Genomic DNA, 20,307 nt, shown 5'->3' with positions numbered 1-20,307 from the left:
AGATGTAAAGACTGCTGGCATTCTAAGAGTTGTAGAGAGAGAGAAGAGAAGTTCTCTCTGGTGGGAGATCTGGGAGATCTCTATTAGTAGAGGAAGGTGCTCTACAACAACTTTTGCGGTTGGAGGGTTGGATACTCCGCAGTGGCACGTGATCCCAACCAACAGAGCTACGGAGTACGGAGTAACTTAATTAACCACGTTAACTCAACCAAGTACTCCGTAGGCAAGTTAACCCACTAACTTAACCCACTAAACAAGTCATGTGAAAGGCCGAGGGGCCTCGCCAACTCCGATCATCGACGAACCTCGCCCCGACATGATCCTCTCTGTCCGACTCCACGACCACTCCAAGGCACTTCTTACACATCACCATCGACAACACCGCTCTCTATCTCTCTCCCCCCTCACTGCTTTCAACATCAATTCTTCCTGTTTCTTCACCAGAGCCAAATCTCCATACGACTTCCATCTCGCCTTCCATCCGTACCCATCATCACCCTATCCGCCTCTACTGGAAACCTGGCACCTAAACGCCTCCTCCACCATTTGTCACCATCACTTGCCAGATCGTGGTTCAACGACAAGACCGATACGTAATTCGAATGCTGCATTTCTCGAACATTTCGCCGACAAGCACTAGTGCTACTGAACTTGCACCTCGTCTGCTCCAGTCAGTCTCCAGCAAGTCCCCTCTCGCACTCGATCAGACTTGACCCTGATCCTGGCGGCTCGGCCGCCATCACGAACTGGCAGCCCATCCCAGTTCGAACGACCTAATCACTGCCGACGACCCATCCATCACGACTTCCCCTCAACCTACTACCACCAGAAATACTAATTCCCACCTCCCCTACACACCTATTGTTAACCCCACCTCTGCCTCCCCTCCTCAAGACAACACACTGAGCCTTCCAACCTTCACCATTCAACCCTCGCCGATTCCACCAGACCCATCGACACTCAGAGGGAGGCGCAGGAGAAGAAGTTCCTTGTCAGACCAGTCCGACCCAGACCACTCAGGCTTTCCGTTGTCCGGGCCTGCTGAAACAAACACAGAAGCGGCTTCTGCAGAAGATTCCACGATAGCATCGAGAGCAAAACGCAGGCGAGTCCATCACTCCAATATGAGAGTAGAGGAAGATGTGGATCAGATCTTTGCCAATGGCCACAATGTCAGCTCCAACGGGTCTACCCCTAGGAAGCCTGTACAGAATGGACTCAACGGTCACACCTCGGGCGCCGTGAACCGGTCGACGTCTCCCTACACTAACGGTGCAGCAAAGAAGCAGTCTGTAGTCCGGGCACCTACCTACCGCGGACACAGTCGAGAAGAGGTGGTTAGGATTATGATACAAGGCTTGTTTGACCTAGGCTACCCGAATGCTGCCAATCTCCTGGGCAGCGAAAGTGGTTACGAATTGGAGAGTCCAACAGTATCCGCCTTTCGAAACGCCATCCTCGAAGGAATATGGTCCGAAGCAGAAGCCATCTTACTCGGCTCGCCGCAACTCGACTTGCAGAGCAGGTCTCGGCTCAATGATGACCAAAATGGCGATGGCTTGGTTCTTGCCGATGGGGCTGACAGAGGTCAAATGTTGTTTTCCATTCGACAGCAGAAATTCCTCGAGCTTCTGGAGCGCCGGGACCTTGGCCTAGCACTGATGGTTCTGCGGCAGGAGTTGACGCCCTTGGAACACGACATCCACCAACTACATGCTCTGTCCACCTTGCTCATGTGCCCCCCGGAAGATCTCCGAGCCAAGGCCCATTGGCCTGGCACCGTAGATGAATCTCGACGAGCCTTGCTCCAGGATCTCTCAAGATCTATTGCTCCCTCGGTTATGATCCGAGATCACCGTCTCGCCGAGCTCTTCGACTTGGTCAAGCAAACCCAGATCAATCAATGTCTCTATCACAACACCTCGATTCCCCCGTCACTCTTTTCCGACCATCACTGTCACCGCGATGGTTTCCCCGCTCGAACAACGCTGCAGCTAGAGCACCACACGGGTGAGGTGTGGCATGTGCAGTTCTCTCATGATGGAACCAAATTGGCGACAGCGAGCCAGGACCGGACTGTCAACATCTATGAGACAGTCACGTTCAAGCTTCTGCATAGCCTTAAACAACACTCAGGTGAAGTGACGTATGTGTCATGGAGTCCTGACGACACCAAAATCATCACGTGTTGTCAAGACTGCAAAGCCCGCGTGTTTGATGTCGAGTCTGGTCGGCTCCGTGTGACATTGGAGCACCAGACGGTCGATCAGAACTACGGTATCACGGCTGCGGCATGGGGTCCAGATTCGATGAGCTTTGTGACATCAAGCCACGACCGTCATTCACAATTGTGCCATTGGAATCTCCTGGCATCGACGCCTGAGCAACCGGTTCACGTGTGGCCGTCGGGATTTCGAGTCCAGGACGTCGCCATCACTGAAGACGGTCATTGGCTCGTGGTCCTTGACCCGCAAAACATCATTCGCGTGTTCGACCTTCACACGTACCGGGAAGAGCCTCCGATCAAGACGACAGGCAAAATGACGAGTATATCTCTAAGTCGAGACGGCAGCACAGTTTTGGTAAATTTTGCTATGGGAGAAGTGCACCTAATTGACTTGGTTAGCCGAGAAGTGATTCGCAGGTTTACAGGCCAGAAGCAAGGCGAGTTCGTGATTCGGAGCTGCTTTGGAGGAGCTGCCGAGAACTTTGTCGTGAGTGGTTCCGAAGGTGAGTGCATTCTCCCCCTCTGAAATGTGTGCATGCTGATCTCCGTTGCAGATGGAAATATATATGTTTGGCACAAGGAAAACGAATCGCTGATTGAGAGGCTCTCTGGACACGGGAGAGGGCAGAGTGGAAAGCAGTGTGTGACCACAGTGGACTGGAATTCGCAAGATGCAGGAATGTTTGCTTCTGGTGGAGACGACCGCAAGGTTCGCATGTAAGCGATTGACATCTGCTGATGGAGTGGGAGTGATGCTGACTGTCACAGATGGACCAATGCAATGCCTCCCACCGAGAGTTTCTCCGCTGGGTCCGATAGACCACAAAGCCGGCAAGATCTAGGACGAACGAGCGCATTAAGGTCAACCCTTTGAAACGAGACGCAGCATTACGACACGGTTTGGAACGGATCATGGCGTTTGGGGCTTCCGTCGGCAACACGTTGCCCTGGGTATCGGTTGAATTTGCACAGAGTATAGAGGTTTGGGTAGGGCATTGCATGGAAGATAGTATTCTGTTGAATCGTTACAAACTGCAAGCCAGTCGTAAGCGACACAAGGACTAGGAACAGCCAAACAGCAGACCTTGATTGGAACGCGATGAGGTCTCATGTGAGTATCTACATGGATGGGGGGCGAGAAGCAGGCTGAAGCAATGGTGTGTTTTTTTGGCATTTGACAAGCGAACCAGGGCAGGCGCAGGTGGTACATGCGATGCTCGACATCCCTTTGCACTATTGCTGTTAGAATCTGGCTCCTCAGTATTTACAAGACTATCACAGGACATTCTCATCTCACCGACAACTAAAGGAAGAGGTGATCTTGTCATGATCGAGTGTGGATTGATAGGGACGCGTATGCGTCGCCAAAGGACCTCAAGCAAGAGGAAGGCGCCGTGTAACACCGTCGACGCGTCCCTTCCTTATTGTAGTTTCTTGAAATCGCCATATCATGTGACTGACAAGCTTCGACTTTGGCAAGATGCTGCGCAGCGTCTTTACGACGCCCATGACTGATCGATCACCTTTGGTTCTAAGATTTGGCTCCATAAAATGATTACAGGATTGAATGCTGCCTGTATTACATGAATAAGGTGTGTAAGTACATGAATCTTATGGGCGCCTCGCCACCAGGGTGACGTCGTAGGAATAATTTACTGTACCTGCCTGGACTGTGTTGTCAGTCCCGCATGTCGATGACTGGTTGGAATGAAGGGTGCCTGACAACAGGTCGCAGGAGCCTTGCCCTCCGAGTCACGCGTGCCCAAAGTCCAAAGACCAAAGAACTACATGTAAGCCACACTTTTCCTCACTATTTACCGCCAAGACTCACCAGAACCCGAACCCATCCTGTGGCTTTGAAGCCCAACGAGTTGGGTGTTGTTGGAGAGTACCCCTATAGTCAGAGCCCAAGGGCCCAAGACGTCGCCCGTGGCTTGAGGGAATCATCTGAAGATACCCCCCAAGGCAGCACTCATGTCCCTATTTGACCCCTAACGCCACTTTGATCCTGATTTGGTCCAGCGCTGTGCAGTCGCTGTAGCCTGTCGTAAGAAGTCGCTGTAGTCGACCGTGTCAACTGCCACGCCAGTGCCACTCACACCCACGTTTCCATTGCACAATCAACACCGCTTCTGCTGCTGCTTCAACTCCCACTTCCGCTTCCATCTTCTCGTCAACAACATTACTTTCCCACACAACCAACACCACCACCCACACCCATCTCACACCCTACATTCTATACGCCAATACCGTCAATCTCGCCCTCCAGTTGTATCCATCCATCACTTCCGGTTCTGGCATTTCCTCTCTCTTCCCCCATCCCCTTCCTCTGACCTTCGCTCCAGCTATGGCTGCGGCATCGCCGGTCGCCGGTGGTTATTCGTGAGTTCACCTGCTCGCAATCTCAGTCATCCGGCAGCTGACTCTCTTCCTAGCATCAATGTCAATGACCCAACCCTCATCTCTCTTGTCAACAGATTGCAAGATGTCTTCACAACTGTCGGAGTACGAATCTCACCCCTGCCATCATACCCGATCCCACTAACCCCTGCCTTTCAACAGGTCCAAAACCCTATAGATCTTCCTCAAATCGTCGTTGTTGGCTCACAGTCCAGCGGCAAATCTTCTGTCCTGGAAAACATCGTCGGGAGAGACTTGTGAGTTTCCAGCGCAAACCTACCCCCTCCCCCACCGCTTCTACTAACCCTTATCGCAGCCTCCCTCGTGGTGCCGGTATCGTGACACGACGGCCGCTCGTCCTTCAGCTCATCAACAGACCTTCTCCTGCTAAGCTACAGACCAACGGTGTCACCGAGAAAGAATTACAAGAGAGCTCTGACAAGGAGGCCAACGTCAACGAGTGGGGAGAGTTTCTACATTTGCCAGGGCAAAAGTTCCATGATTTCAACAAGATCCGAGACGAGATTGTCAAAGAGACGGAAGCAAAAGCTGGTCGAAATGTCGGCATCTCCCCGGCCCCAATCAACCTACGCATCTACTCCCCCAACGTCCTAACTCTCACATTGGTCGATTTGCCTGGTTTGACAAAGGTTCCGGTCGGCGATCAACCAAGAGATATCGAGCGACAGATTCGCGAGATGGTTCTCAAACAAATATCCAAGCCCAATGCAATCATTCTTGCAGTCACCGCTGCCAACGTCGATTTAGCCAATTCCGACGGCTTGAAGCTAGCCAGGGAGGTCGATCCCGAGGGTCAGAGAACAATTGGTGTCTTGACAAAGATTGATCTCATGGACCAAGGCACCGATGTGGTCGACATCTTAGCCGGCCGCATCATTCCCCTTCGCATGGGCTACGTTCCTGTGGTCAACCGCGGTCAACGCGATATTGAGAATAAGAAACGGATAGATTTGGCCCTCAAGGCGGAGAAGGATTTCTTCGAAAACCATCCTTCGTACAAAAACAAGGCCTCATACTGCGGAACACCCTACCTGGCCCGCAAACTGAACTTGATTTTGATGATGCACATCAAGCAGACACTGCCCGACATCAAGACTCGAATTGCCAATTCGCTGCAAAAGTATAGCTCCGAACTCGAACAATTAGGCGCTGGTGACTTGCTGGGCGGCAACAACAGTTCTAATATTATCCTCAACATCATCACCGAATTCGCCAACGAGTATCGGACCGTCTTGGAAGGAAACAGCGCCGACCTGTCCAGCAACGAGTTGTCCGGCGGCGCCAGAATCTCCTTTGTTTATCACGAACTCTACTCCAATGGTGTCAAGGCCGTCGATCCTTTCGACCAAGTCAAAGATATTGACATTCGCACTATCCTCTACAACTCCTCCGGTTCATCCCCTGCCCTCTTTGTTGGCACCACCGCGTTTGAGTTGATCGTCAAACAACAAATCCGACGTCTGGAGGAACCTTCTCTTAAGTGTGTATCTCTCGTCTACGACGAACTCGTTCGCATTCTTGGTCAGATCCTCGGCAAGCAACTCTTCCGACGATATCCCCAACTCAAGGAGAGATTCCATTCCGTGGTCATTGCATTCTTCCGCAAAGCCATGGAACCGACAAACAAGCTCGTCAAAGATTTGGTGGCAATGGAAGCATGCTATATCAACACCGGCCATCCGGATTTCCTCAACGGGCATCGTGCCATGGCCATTGTCAACGATCGCCACAACGCCGCCAAACCCACCCAAGTTGACCCCAAGACAGGCAAGCCCTTGCCACCATCTATCCCCCCTCGATCAGGGTCCCCTAGTCTTCCAGTCGACGGCTCGGATCAGAACTCGGGCTTCTTTGGCTCGTTTTTTGCCAGCAAAAATAAGAAAAAGATGGCAGCAATGGAACCACCACCAGCCACTCTGAAAGCCAGTGGAACCCTGTCTGAGCGAGAAAACCAAGAAGTCGAGGTGATCAAACTGCTGATCAACAGTTACTTCAACATCACCCGACGCACCATGATTGACATGGTCCCCAAGGCCATCATGTTGAACCTTGTCCAGTAAGTTGGGCCCATAGATGACGTTGGGGACATGTACTAACCAGCTTCCTTTAGATTGACCAAAGATGAAATGCAGCGAGAGCTCTTGGAGCAGATGTACAGAACCCAAGAGTTTGATGAACTTCTCAAAGAAAGCGACTATACAGTGCGGAGACGTAAAGAGTGTCAACAGATGGTGGAAAGCTTGTCCAAGGCGAGCGAGATTGTCAGCCAAGTCCAGTGAAACGGTGGGAGCTGTTGAAGCGAGCGATAGCTTACACACGCAACGAGTGCTGGCAAGGCACGGGCGCGGTATCAATGGTGTCTCTACGGATTTCCGGACCCCAGCCTCGAGCGACGAGCAGCCATGAACGATCCGGAGGAACTGAGCTGGTGGGACGTGGACGTCCTCCTTTTCCTTTGTTCTGACCGACTTCCGCAATTTGCACGAGACCAACATTGTATTCAGGCGCCTTGGAAATTATGATACCATGATTCGCAGAGTTCATGAGCGGTCGATGTTGGGATTGGTTTGGCACGGACTGACTAGATTTGCGGATTGTGGTGATGAGGACACTGGATGGTGGTATGATTGGGCTGGTTTGCGACAGCGAGCGAGGCGTGATCAGGCACAAATGTCTCGACTTTTGTATCGTTTTGGTCATGTTGCAGTCCCATCATTGCCTCACGCCAGAGTGACAAGTGCATAGCTTGAGTAGGATGTATTGCCAACCGTAGACGACAAAGCGTCAATAATCAGATCGCCAAGGTCCAGTTTTGAGAGAGTTGTATAGTCGAAATGTTGCACACGGTTGATGCCTACTTTCTGAGATAGCCAGAGTACTCATGTTACATGCAAACGTGGTATAAACGAGGAATGGGTCTGTATCAATAATCTGTATCAATAAAGTCACCATGTGGATTGTCAGCTCATGTGTAAATCAGGAATCAGAATTGATGGACCAATCGGGCATCATCACCAGACTGAACGCCCCAGTTCCTGAACTCATCTTGTCGCCTCCGACAACGGAACTGTCCTGGGATCCTTTGCTGTAGTGTTTACGGCACAAATCTCTCATTGCTCGACTCCTGTACCAAACAGTCTCTGAGCATGTTGCTCAGAAATGTTCAAAGATGGTCTAGATGAGTTCAAGACATTTAGAGAGGCGAGAATTCATCAATTTTATTTTCTCAAACGAGTGATCTACACCTTGATATCCTTTCAGTATTCAACCAAGGAACGGTGATACAGTATCCTGCTTTACTCCGAGGTTGTATAATCGCGGCACTCGACCTAGACACGATGGGCGATAGCGTTGAAGCATCGGTGTCGACATCGCCATCGTTATCGCCACAATCAGCGCCATCCTCTACAGTTCCGACAAGTCAATCAACACCACAGTCCATTTCAACAGCAGGCTCTCCTTTCATTAGCGTACCCGACATCCATCCAGGATTTCAAGTTTCTAGAGTCGCCATCCTCGGCGCCGGCCCTAGTGGCCTGGCATTTGCCAAAGTGCTCTTAGCAGAGAAGACGTCCTTTCAAAATCTCGTTATCACAATCTTCGAACAAAGGAACCAAGTAGGTGGGATCTGGAACCTCAGTGCAAATGTCATCAGCAAGACAGTTGCAGTTCCACAGAGCGACAAGAATTATGGCACCGGCGTTGACGAGAATCAGGACAAGGCTAGCCATTCTTTGGAACTCGAATCTCCACTCTATGACTATCTCGAGACCAATGTTCCCAAGCAACTCATGCCGTATGCCGGGGTTCCATTCCCTGACGAGGATCCCTTGTTTCCAAGCCATGGGGCCGTGTTGAAATACCTGCAAGGCTATGCTAATAATGTGCTGGGTGGAGATGCTAGTGCCACTGCAGATCTCAGATTCGGGGTCAAGATTCGGGAAGTGGCATTGCTGCAAGGTGAGGGAGCTAGCGGAAAGGACACCTGGGAAATCCAGTCGGAGCATCTCGCCTCTGGAAATATCAAGACTGAAACTTATGACGCCGTGGTGGTCGCCAATGGGCACTACACGGTCCCGTATATCCCAGAGATTGAAGGTGCCGCGGAGTGGAATCGAAAGTACCCAGGCACTATACTGCACTCCAAGGCATACCGACGGCCTCAGGACTTTGCAGGCAAAAAGGTCCTCGTCATCGGCAACAGTGCATCAGGCCTCGACATTGCCGCTCAGATTGGTTTCATGGGCCAACCCAAGGGGAAAGTCCTTCTGTCGGCCAGATCTGCTAGCGCGTTTGGACCGATGCCCGCCGTCGACTGGAAAGAAGATGTGGACCAAGTTGTCGAGTTCCTCGACTCCGACAGAGCGGTGAGATTTGCTAGTGGAAGGGTGGAACGAGATCTAGACGCTGTCATATTTTCAACGGGGTATTTCTTCAGCTACCCATTCCTGACAAAGGTCGGATCCAAGATTGTGGACGATGGGTTCAGGGTCAAGGGCCTCTATGAACATTTATTCCTCATTGACCACCCGACCCTGGTCTTCCCTGTCGTCAATCTCAAAGTCATCCCGTTCCCACTCGCGGAGAATCAGGCTGCCGTGGTCGCTCGCGTATGGTCTGGGCGTTTGGACTTACCGTCCAAAGACAAGATGAGGCAATGGGAACAACAAGAGATCAAGGCCAATGGCGATGGCAAATACTTCCACCAGAAGATGTTCCCTCAAGACGCTGCCCAGATCAATCATCTGTATCGATGGGCATGTCAAGCTAGGGGCAGTCCTAGTCAAGATTCTCGCTTGACAAGGTGGGATGAGAAATTGGTGTGGTTGAGATCTAGGTTGCCTAGCATCAAAATGGCGTTTATGACAAGAGGCCATGATAGAGTCAAGGTCAAGACGGCTGAGGAGATGGGATTCGATTTTGACGAGTGGAGGAAAACGGCTGCAGAGGGAGATTTAGAAATGTTTCATAAAGGAGGTTGTTATTCATGATGGCCTGCGTTTGGCTACTTGGAGCATAGATGACGATAATTAGTATTGTATGAGGTTTGAATCACATGCCCCCTTCAGGACATGAATAATAAATGCATGAAATCACTCAATAGTAGAGGGTCTACTGCACTTAGTCCATTCTGTTCAACTCTTTGTACATAATATCTAGTCTTGTGCATTCTAGCAGTGGTGTTCAACTGACTAAGCCTCATTTGTTTGTGAAAGTCTGTCAGATCATATCTAGGCAAGGCGATCTAGATCTAAGATCCTCATCTACCTGACCAAGTAGAGGCAACACAGTTGGTGTTAATTCGTTCACCCACTCACTCAGACTGACGCTCGAGTGTAGGACTGGGTGATGCAAGAACGTTCTGCCTGACAATCTATCACGCGGACATGTTTTGACAATTTCAAGGAACGTTTGCACTTCCATCTTATGTTGTCATCACCATATTTTCTCGTGGCAGATCAATATCACCTCATCGACTTACGACCCCGTGGTCATCATCCTCCGAGGACCGACTGGTATCACATGAGAAGGAAGCCTACCTCCCTTGCCGGTTACATCGAAAGAGCAGGATATCTGGAATATCTTGATCTAAACGGTGCTCAGATTGGCTGACATTCTAGGTGAGTACGCCTTCTTTGCATTTTTCCATTTTCATCTCTCTATACACAAGAAGACATATATGGACATATATGGACATATCGGGCGGGAGTCATTGGAGGAAGGCGCATCCCCACCTCCTCATGTGAGGAAGTTGCGACCCAACTTGAAGGCGACTTCATTCTCGGCAGACTTACCCTCCCTCCACTTGCCCCAACACGTGATACCATCCACTCACTCGCTCCAACTCTCTTCATTTTCCTCCCTGGAATCGCCCGCGTTTCCGCTTCCATCGGCACATCCACTTTGATTCCAATCCACCCTGGGATCTTCATCAAGCCACATCCGTTGCCGAATGGTAAACAAGTCGCAGCCATTTACCGTCGATGTACGGAGTAGCACCACCGCAATCCCACGCAATCCCACTTGTCTCTCTTCTCTCCATCACTGTCACAAGACTCGATCTTACTCATTCTATACTTCTCAACCAGAAACCCGAGCTGACAATGACTGCCTCCAGCGACTGCACTCGTTCACCTTGTGAACTATGAAGCCACCACCTGTCCAACACTCCAACCCCAAGTCAAACAAGACATTGAAGCGCAAAAGGCAGTCTTCCAATTCACACGATCTATCCCCCAATATCCTCTCAAAAGGAGTCGCCGATAATCTGGTCTACTCTACTCGAGACATTCCCTGGGAAGAACAGGTGACCCTTGGTCAACGGTTCAGAGAATCAGGTCAAAACGCCTGGCCGGTGCGTTGTATATTACAAGAGCGTGGAACAGGCAAGAGCAAGAGATATCTAGTAGACTGGCTACAACATCCCCTAACCGGCGAGAGATTCGAGCCAACTTGGGTAAGACTCGTGGTCTTCCTTTATCGATCTATCGCTGAATCGCTTTCTAGTGTCCAGCCTCCGACTTAGGCGACGATCTCCTCAACGAGTGGAATAAGAGACAGTCTCAATCATCTACGCTAGACACCACTTCGCTCTCTAATGGACTACACGACTCTCAGAACATCGATGATTCAGCGCACTCGACCATAAAGTCATCTAAAAGCGGTACCTTGGCGCCTTCCTCTATAGAGATTGCAGAAACTCCGCAAGACATTTCGCAGCGTACTCTTCCCACCCCACAAAACACCATCTCTGTGAGCATCCCGACCCCGAGCATCAACAAATCAGACTACGAATCTCTTCCAAGCAGCCAAATCGCCGCCGATCTTGGGCTACGCGATCCCGATCCGCCACCAGACGCAACACCAGGCCCTCACATTCGAAGGAGACGAGCTCCAGTTCTGTCAGACTCTTCCTCTCTAGCTATACCCTCACGACTGCCCAATAATATCAATCATCTATCCCAAGGGAGCCTTAACCAAGTACACGCCAGCCGTCGTCCAACGCATCAGAAATCTATTTCCTCACCATCTGCCCATTCCTCCTCTAGGGCTCCTGCCCCCCGAGCCATCTTTGAAGACCGAGATTCAGAGTCATCCTCTGAAACAGGGAGCTTTGCTACTCCGGAATACGTTCCAAGTACCCAAGGAGGCCGTCAAGCTAGTGTTGAATTAGGATCTGATCCAATTGTTCTGCACTTCTCCACTCCACTTCTCTCGCCAGATCTGGCAGAGCAAAGTGATAAACTCCACGATATCCGTACATCGACACAATCGACTACGGTATCGCCTCTATACACTACTGGTGCTCCTCCTTCACCATCAGATCGTTTCCTTGCAACACAGCCGTCTGCACCATCTCCGTCTTGGCATTTTCAAACACAGCTCCCTCTATCAAGCATTTCCTCGATCCCACAACAATCACACTCGCGAGACCAGAGATTATTCGAGGCAGGCAGGACCTTCATACAAATAATGGACAACCAATCCTCTCAAGCAACCGACTCGATAGATAGTAGTGCCGCAGGAACGGTGCATCCAAACGAAAGCACTCCACAGTCAAAGCCAAGCTCGGACTCGATGCCGGCGGATACCTCTCCCGTCATCAGGACCGTCAATCCTAACGCTGTGTTCAAGAATGGTTACTCGTCTTCGATTGACGACAATTCTGCAACAGAACCTGCACTTCCTATTCAAGATTCCATCGAAGACGAGCATCTTAACGAAGAAGCTGAATCTTCTGATTCCAAACAAAGCTCTAGTCAACAGTCCGTGGAAAACGAACAAGATGTTGACCACGTTGACGGTCTCATCCTGCCTACCGTGCCAATTGTCGGTCCTGCCCAGTATTGCCTTGCTCTTCCTGCTGAGGGCAAGGTACAGTCCACGTATTTTGATATCATGAAAGCGAAGCGCAAGGTCATTTCCAAGTTTATCAATCGCCATGAAGCGATCGGATCCGGTAATGGATCTCCTAACAGGACCCATCAGCGAAACGACATCGTTGAGCTGGTTCAACGTCTACATGACACCACCACCCATATTGATCTCGGACTACCAGGCTTCTCCACACAATACTCACTTGACTCCCAAGAGCATGCCGCCTACGCCAATTACGCCGGATCCAAATTCTCCTTTCTCGGCCATTTAGTTGATGTCCTCAAACCTGTCGAGTGTACTATCGTTGTCATGGCGCAATCTGGCCCTATCCAAGATTTGTTGGAGCAGTATTTGACCATGAAACATGTCAGTATCAAACGACATCACCCATTGTCCCCTTCCGAGTCGCCAGGTTCAGAACGTTCAACAAGCGAATTTGAAGTGGAGTTAGTCAGCACGGTGACCAGCTACGATGTAACCCTTCGCCGCAAGCCACCCCTGATCATTGCCTTCGATGCTTCATTCGATGCGCAGGATCCACGGGTTCGTCGCATGCGCACCGTCTACTCTAATAGAAACAATCAGCTCATCCCTGTGTTGCACCTGTTGGTTGCCAATTCTTCAGAGCACGTGGATCTATGTATCCCCAAGAGTATGCCTTCTCCACTACGCCTGAAGTTGCTCCTGCGCGCAACCTGGCAAGCTCGACCAAACTTGGGTGGTAAAGTCACTTATATCCCCAATGCCTCGGATGGACCAGATGGCCGACCCATTGACATGGCCGACTTCCAACGTGCGGTCAGAAAGAGCCCAGAACGCAAACTTGTCATGCTGGCCAATCTCATTGCTCGAGCCGCCGTTTCATTAGATTTTGATTCACACTGGCCATTCACCACGATGCCAAAGCTGGAACTCAGTGAAGCTGAAGAGATTCCGATCATCAGTAGTGGTTTTACAAGCGTCGCCGAAACACCTCGAGAACCTTTGGTTTCGCAAGCTGAGATGCCGCTTTCTCGAGCAGACACGCCGTCTGGTAAGAAGAGGCTCTTGGATGTGGATGTTCCCCAGCTTTTGAGCAAGCGACAACGTCTGACTCCAACACCATTGCGAGAGACTGTAGAGGGTGCCGCCACTCCATTGTCTCAAGCCGAAAGTCTCCGTGATATTGTCAGCAGGCTGCAAGCGGATCTTCTCCTGGAAAAGACTGCTAGGAAAAAGGCCGAGGAAGAGCGTGACGAGGTAAAGGGGCTACTAGATCAGTGGAAACGAGACCATGCCAACCTCCAACGACGTTACGAGAAGAGGGTCAAGCAATCACATGAGTTGACGGATAACAACAAGAAGCTTATGCAGACCATTGAGAACAACAAGTCTCGTCAAACCAAAGCCGCAGAGGACATCACGACGTTCAAAGAGAAGGTGAAAGGGTTGCAGGAAGAATTGACAAAGGCACGCGACGAGATCAAAGCTGGAGGAGGGGATGGTGCTTTGCTGGAAGTTGCCAGAGAAGAGGCACGTACCCTGCTAGCGAAGAAGATTCATCTGGAGAAATCGCTCGAGAACACGCGCAAGGATTTCGAATTTACTCGGCAACAGTACCAGAATGCCTCCAACAAGGCTGTTGAACTCTCGAACCAGGTCAGGGACCTTGAAGAGCAAGCGAGCAAACTCAGTCAAGAAGCCAGTACGGAGAAGCGTCGTCTCAAGGAGACCAATTTTCAAGAGACAATCAAGCGGCACACGGCGAAAGTGCAAGCGTTAGAACTGGAGAATCGAGCAAGGGATAGTATATTGAAGAAGTTGGAAGAGGAAAACCGACAGTTGAAGAAGAGCAGAGGAGTTCAAACCCGAGGAAGCAGTGTACAGCCACCTGGCAGTCCGAGCATGGATGTTCCAGGACGTGGGACTCGGTCCAGACAAGGTAGTCCGGCACCTGGCTTGCTTGGACAACACCACGGTACCGGGACCAATCGAGGAAGCTTGCTGAGACATGAGCGTTAGCGTATATGATGCAGCTTTGTCACCGATCGAGAACATGACAAGTGGTGAAGGTTGTGGTGGGAGAATGTCGGTCAGTGTTTTGGACAGACGCAGAGCATAGAGCAGTAGAGTTGACAAGAACAATTACAATTACAACAAGGAGAACAAACTGCAAGGCATAATGCGTGGATGAATTAGCTGCATAGTGATGTTTGGAACCACATAGTCCCTCGAATGAGGTGAGTAGACGTGTCAAAGAAGCAAGGTAAAGAAGATGTTTAGGGAGCAAGTCGATGGTAGAAGTAGAATCGGATGGATCGATCTATCGATGGTTGTATAGATCGATATATTATATAAGACAAGGTATGTATGTGTATACCTTTTATGGCTTCAGCATGGAGACCAACACGACACGCTAAGAAGAACAACTACATTGGATGGCGCGTTGCAGTCTAGGCACATCGCCAGTATATCTGCTCTCTGTGTCTTGATTCCAGCCCCAAGAATCTTCAAAGGGGTTGAGAGACATTTGCATGACGCCGTCGAGGATCTCTCGATCATTCTTTTTCTCCACTCGATCGATGATTTCGTCGAGTAGCCAGCCGCGAGGCACAAAGTTGGGGTTGACGGCCTTCATGGCCTTTTCACGTTCAGCGTCGGCCGAAGCGTCGTCGCTGCCCCAGTCTTCGATGATGCGTTCGCGCCACGACTCTAACCATTTGCCCACGCGAACGCGGCCGCTTTCGTTGGTCTCGTTCAAGCCGGTGACGCCTTCGGTGTGGAAGAACTTTTCGGCTGTGGCTTCACGGGATTCCTTGGTGGATACGTCTTGTAGTGTGACTGACGACAGCCGACGGAAGAAGTGATTGAAGTCAAGCTCCAGCGCTTCCATGGTGTCGAGCAACTCCGAGAAAAGCTTGTCGAAGTCGCTGTCTTTCTGGGTCTTGAGTCCCAGGCGTAGCGTCATCAGGTCACGGTACTCGCCTAGGAAGACGGCTTTGTACTCGTCGCTGACTTGGTCGATGATGGTCTCGGCTCGTTTAATGAGCACTGGTGCAAAATCCTCCTCAACGCCTTTTTCGGCAAAGACCTGGTCATCAACCCGTTCGCCGGCACCGATCAGCTCACCAAGAGCCTCACCCAGCCGTACCAGATTCCACCAGATGATAGATGGCTGTGCTCGGTAGCTATAGCGCAGCATGTGGTCGTCGTGGTTAGGTGTGTAGGCCGGGTCAAAGTTATCCATAAACGCAAATGGACCGTAGTCCATGGACAAGCCAAAGATGGATGTGTTGTCGGTGTTGAGCACTCCATTCATGAATCCATATGCTTGCCACATGCCCACGACCTTAGCGTTGCGCCTTGCGATCTCGCGGTAGAGTCTAGTGAAGCGATTCTCTTCAGCCCCTTCTTTTCCTTGAAGCTCGTCCTTGCCCACACCCCGAGCGGGGTCCCGGTACGCTTCTTTGTCGTCTCCGAGAACTGCAGGAAGTTTGTCCCACCCTCCAAAGACCTCCTCGGCGACGTAAGTGGCGGTCTTACGGATCAGGTCTCGATCTCCGCGTGATCTCATCAGGTCGAAAGTGCCGAAGCGGAGCCACGATTGGGCAAATCTGCAAACGATGGCGCCGGGTTCAATGCGCTCTCGGAGAACCTGAGATTTGGGACATAGAGTCAAAGAGAGAGCGCGTGTGGTGGGGATTCCCAGGGCGTTGAGGTACTCAGAAACAACAAATTCGCGGATGCTGGATCGCAGAACGGCCTTGCCATCGGCGAAGCGGGAATATGGTGTCTTTCCGGCACCTTTCAATTGTAATTCGTAACGAACTTTTGTGGCTGGATTGGTGGATTCAAATAGTGAAATCGCACGGCCGTCACCCAGCTGGGCAGCCCAGGAGCCGAACTGAAAACCTCCGTAACACTGCGCCCAGGGATATATGCCACCATTTTCCTCGTCCCAATAAAATTTGTTGCCGGCGACGACTTGTTTTAATTCTTCTGACTGAGCTTCGGACTGGGCGAGTCCAAGGTCTCGCAGAGCTGCCTTGCTGACTGCAAGAAGTTCAGGTTCCTCCGTAGGCTCAGGTCTGACATATGTGTACAATGCGCCTTTGACGAGGCGGGGGCCGAGTTTTTGTCGCGGGGCCTTGTGAGAATCGAGAGGGGTGGGATACTGAGGATCCGGTGGGAGGTTTGTGGTGAAGTTGTTGGATTTGGGGATGTCTGCTAGGGTGGCACTGGGTTCCTGGTGGCCATTGGAATGGTGACCATTGGCAATGTGTGAGGCCATCTGGGCAAGTCTCATGCGGGCAACGGGACGAGCGATCTCTGGGGTCCTGGGTTTCAAGGTCGGGCGGACGAGACGGGAGGCGTGATTGAAGAGCATGCAGATGGTAGAGATGAAAACGAATGTATAGAAGAGAAGGGAAAATAGAGATTGATTGAAATTTAGAATTATGGTCAAGACATGATGCATCTTGTTAGGATGATGGAATGGTGACTAAACATTGGAACTTGATGTTCGGGTGGCGGGGCGGCGTCTGGAGAGGATCTGATGTCACTTTTGATGTGGATTGCCGTTAGGCGTCTCGGCTGAGGAGCAGATGGCGTAAGGGAGCCGTCTGAGATAAGACATTGACATTGGGTTGTGATGGGTTGTGATGGGTTGTGATGAGAGGAGGGATGATGAAGGTGACATCTACAACGTGTTTGAATTTTCCCAACATGATCAAATATCTGACTTCCTTCCATTCTTGCAGCCACGACTGCAGATGAAGACAAGGAAGGAACCATTACAGATGAAATCAGGTCACGTGAAGTATGGTGGAGTAAGTCGTAGTCAGAGCAATAATTTCTACGGTAGACCATTGGATGCTTGGATGCTGCGACAACGCCCGCCTCGGCCCTCATCGCAGCCTCAAGATATCCTGGGATCCCTCCGACTCCCCTGCCCCTCCTCTATCCTATCCTTGAGTCCCCGCGGCAGTCCGAACCCATGTTGCAAAGTCGTCCAAGTTCCTCGTTTGGATATAGACGGATCCAGGCCCGATGAATCGACAAACAAAACCCTCTCCAGTCTTCAAGCTGGTCATAGTCGCGCCGCCAGCCCTTTCAACTCGATACTCACAATTCCATGCTACCAGATGCCCATTGTCGACGATGTGATGCTCCCCTGGTTGAAGCTGGCAATAGTCAATGATTCATTCAGCAGTATCCAAGATTCCTTCCACTTACATCAATTCTGTCAACCGCCCCATAGCTGGTCAGCCACAGTAAGCCCTGTCCCATGACCTTGTAGACGAACAGGTCTTCGCCACTGAAAAAAGCCTTGCCGAATCCTTGACTCTTGGTATCCTTTTTGACATCGACCGTCGACGCCAGGTATACGTCCTTGCCGATGAGCCAGTTGGAGTTGGCGTCGATGGGTAATGTGACGATGTCACCCAGTAGAGTTGGACCCAGCACAACCCTGCCGGGACCCGTAAACGTAGTCTCACTCATCTGGCCTCCTGTGAACATCTTGCGCATGCTGAATTTGATGTTGCCTTGAATGGCGACAGTCCCTGACATGTGGATCATGACTCCTGACTTGGACTTGACAGACGCCCCTTGTTGAAGATCAATGTTCAGCACTGCATTTGTGTCACGGTGTGTGATGGAGTAGCTTCCACCGGGGAAGCTCCCATGGTCCTGTTGGCCTAGAGGTCGTTGGCCCTGAGAAGGACCAGGATATGGCGGCTGTTGACCATACTGCTGAGATTCTACGTCTGTCAGTTGAAATAAACAATCAGCTGACCCGTTCTCATCTCACATACCAGGCTGCTGATTCCAGTTCTGTTGCTGATACTGGCCCTGTCCATATGCCTCCCCATACTTTTGATCTTGTTGATATGACATTTCTAAGGCTAAGAATAATAAAATAGGGTAGTGATTGAGTACTATGGAATCTAAGGTTGGTCAAGATCGAGGTTTACATTCTCAAGCGATGTTTATACTCTGATCTACCTCCCGTGCCTTCCCTCCTCCATAAGATCTATAGGAAATAGTCTAAACTATCCATCCTCCACCTATTTGTGATTGGTGGTTGGTACTCCTCTTAACCGGAGCCAAGCGCATTCTTGCCAGTTGGAGTGCACTGCCTCGCTCTTTCCCCAATTTCGTTGGGCTGAACCATGGTTTCCACTTCAGCCTCGACCACTTGAGCGTCCGTGGCGACATGGCGTTCGTCCACGCCTCGGTGGCTGAACAATGAGAAGTGATCGACTTGTTGATCATACAAAAGGGAGGGAATATGCTCTTGGATCTGGTTCAACAGCTATGCGCGGCTGAAGTGTTGTGGCGCATGACCAATCCTTTGGTACCTAGTCACCTAGTCTAGCCTGCTGATACAATCCCTCATCGTACTCAGCCTCAAGTATTGAAATTCCTGGTATTCTAACTCCTGTTACGAGTGAGATGCCGTTCCATCGAGGTCTTGTTGCGCTTCCGACTCCATCTCACTGGTCAATAGGTTGACCTCGCGAACTTGATTCGTGGCACGACGACAATACATCTCGGCCAGATCGACCCTTCCAGAACGCCGACACCAACGCCAGCGTCGTTGAGCCATATTCCACCAATGCTTCAAATTCTCGTTGGTGACCTGGTAGTCATCCAGAGCGCACGCCCATATTGCGATCTGTGCATCCAAGCTTTGCTCCGTCTGCAGATGCTGTAACACTATAGTCAATGGACTCATCGGTCCTAGCACTTCCAGTGCCACCTTTGCCATGAATTCTGAAAACTTCTGAAACACCTCCTCTCGGCGGCCTCCCCATATAATGGAACTGATGCAAAATGTGATGCGCGAAACCAACACGTCGGACCCTCGTATATCCTCAGTCAACTTTCGCGCTGCCCATCCAAACGACTTGCGAGCCGCCGGGTATGCGTCACCTCGCCAATATGCTAGTCCATTCGATAGCGATGTGAAGATGACATCGGGGTTCTGTTGCAACCCTGTCAAATATTCCTGCCGTTCTCGCACAATAAGCATCTGCATCGCGCGGAGAAATCGATCAAAGCTATCCAACTCATCTAGAGGTGCGGGAGATGGTGGCAGAAATGTTGAGAACGGCTTCTCAGTCCTATGAGCCCCCGAGTGACGCCCAAAGCCGGAAACCTTACGTTTCACTACAGGGATCCGAACTACCGGTCGACTACTTCCTGGTTGCTGGTCTCGGTGGACAATCCTTTCCAGATCGTGGCTGTCCAGATCTCCAGATCGAGCACGAGACTTGGCATATCGCACGAGTTTATCATGCCGAATGTGCCTTGTCTCGACTGTGGAGGAGCTGTTGTGAAGCAGATTAGCCAGGACCATTTCTTTCTCGTCGGCCTTGATGTGTTTCGCAAGTTTCCACCTTTGAAATCGTTTTTTGTACATATTCTCGCTACCGATGATGCACAGTTAGTTACTTGGCTCTGTGGACGAGATCTGAGGCGGACTACTTACGTAGCGTAAAAATCGTGGTCTTGCTCCATTTTCTTGACCACGTCACGAAGAGGCATATCTAAATTGATGTAGAGGTGCTCGATTGTCGGACGATGACGACTCCATGTTGTTAGGGCGTGCGACTGTCGTCTGGTTGTCCCTGGGGTGGTTGTCCCTGGTGTGGCATTTGATGATGATGACGTATCGTCGCTTCCACGGCGCTCTACAGGACTCTCGTCTGACATTGCGACAGCCGAGCTGGCATCCGCGCATGTAATGCGCTGGCCGTAAGGCGATTAGGTTCCTCAAGTGCGCTCACCATCCGAAC

The 20,307-nt window shown here is 50.9% G+C and overlaps 7 protein-coding genes across 7 annotated transcripts; 4 read left to right on the top strand and 3 right to left on the bottom strand.

Annotated features, from left to right (window-relative positions):
- Positions 1–240: 240 nt before the first annotated feature.
- Positions 241–3,769, top strand: PV10_04087 (uncharacterized protein). Its single transcript, XM_016368607.1, has 3 exons — positions 241–2,730; positions 2,782–2,944; positions 2,996–3,769. Exons 1-3 carry the CDS (start codon positions 1,125–1,127, stop codon positions 3,099–3,101), a joined length of 1,875 nt encoding a protein of 624 aa, XP_016224395.1. The 5' UTR covers positions 241–1,124; the 3' UTR covers positions 3,102–3,769.
- Positions 3,770–4,386: 617 nt separating this feature from the next.
- On the top strand, positions 4,387–7,558 carry PV10_04086 (uncharacterized protein). Its single transcript, XM_016368606.1, has 5 exons — positions 4,387–4,609; positions 4,663–4,732; positions 4,790–4,884; positions 4,944–6,704; positions 6,759–7,558. Exons 1-5 carry the CDS (start codon positions 4,575–4,577, stop codon positions 6,925–6,927), a joined length of 2,130 nt encoding a protein of 709 aa, XP_016224394.1. The 5' UTR covers positions 4,387–4,574; the 3' UTR covers positions 6,928–7,558.
- Positions 7,559–7,748: 190 nt separating this feature from the next.
- On the top strand, positions 7,749–9,751 carry PV10_04085 (uncharacterized protein). The gene has a single exon (XM_016368605.1). It carries the CDS (start codon positions 7,987–7,989, stop codon positions 9,637–9,639), a length of 1,653 nt encoding a protein of 550 aa, XP_016224393.1. The 5' UTR covers positions 7,749–7,986; the 3' UTR covers positions 9,640–9,751.
- Positions 9,752–10,540: 789 nt separating this feature from the next.
- PV10_04084 (uncharacterized protein) lies at positions 10,541–14,725 on the top strand. Its single transcript, XM_016368604.1, has 2 exons — positions 10,541–11,105; positions 11,156–14,725. Exons 1-2 carry the CDS (start codon positions 10,794–10,796, stop codon positions 14,525–14,527), a joined length of 3,684 nt encoding a protein of 1,227 aa, XP_016224392.1. The 5' UTR covers positions 10,541–10,793; the 3' UTR covers positions 14,528–14,725.
- Positions 14,726–14,801: 76 nt separating this feature from the next.
- Positions 14,802–17,218, bottom strand: PV10_04083 (uncharacterized protein). Its single transcript, XM_016368603.1, has one exon. It carries the CDS (start codon positions 16,980–16,982, stop codon positions 14,922–14,924), a length of 2,061 nt encoding a protein of 686 aa, XP_016224391.1. The 5' UTR covers positions 16,983–17,218; the 3' UTR covers positions 14,802–14,921.
- Positions 17,219–17,334: 116 nt separating this feature from the next.
- On the bottom strand, positions 17,335–18,444 carry PV10_04082 (uncharacterized protein). The gene is made up of 3 exons (XM_016368602.1): positions 18,322–18,444; positions 17,741–18,267; positions 17,335–17,688 (listed from the first exon to the last, which is right to left on the bottom strand). Exons 1-3 carry the CDS (start codon positions 18,401–18,403, stop codon positions 17,470–17,472), a joined length of 828 nt encoding a protein of 275 aa, XP_016224390.1. The 5' UTR covers positions 18,404–18,444; the 3' UTR covers positions 17,335–17,469.
- Positions 18,445–18,950: 506 nt separating this feature from the next.
- Positions 18,951–20,224, bottom strand: PV10_04081 (uncharacterized protein; the record flags this gene model as incomplete). Its single annotated transcript, XM_016368601.1, has 2 exons — positions 18,951–19,938; positions 20,001–20,224. The coding sequence occupies 2 exons, from the start codon at positions 20,222–20,224 to the stop codon at positions 18,951–18,953; spliced, it is 1,212 nt and encodes a 403-aa protein (XP_016224389.1).
- Between the last annotated feature and the right edge of the window lie 83 nt (positions 20,225–20,307).

This window comes from Exophiala mesophila (assembly GCF_000836275.1).
Source record: "Exophiala mesophila strain CBS 40295 unplaced genomic scaffold supercont1.3, whole genome shotgun sequence".
NCBI lineage: Eukaryota > Fungi > Ascomycota > Eurotiomycetes > Chaetothyriales > Herpotrichiellaceae > Exophiala > Exophiala mesophila.
The sequence above is the reverse complement of the archived record's forward strand: the minus strand, read 5'-3'. Positions and strand labels throughout refer to the sequence as shown.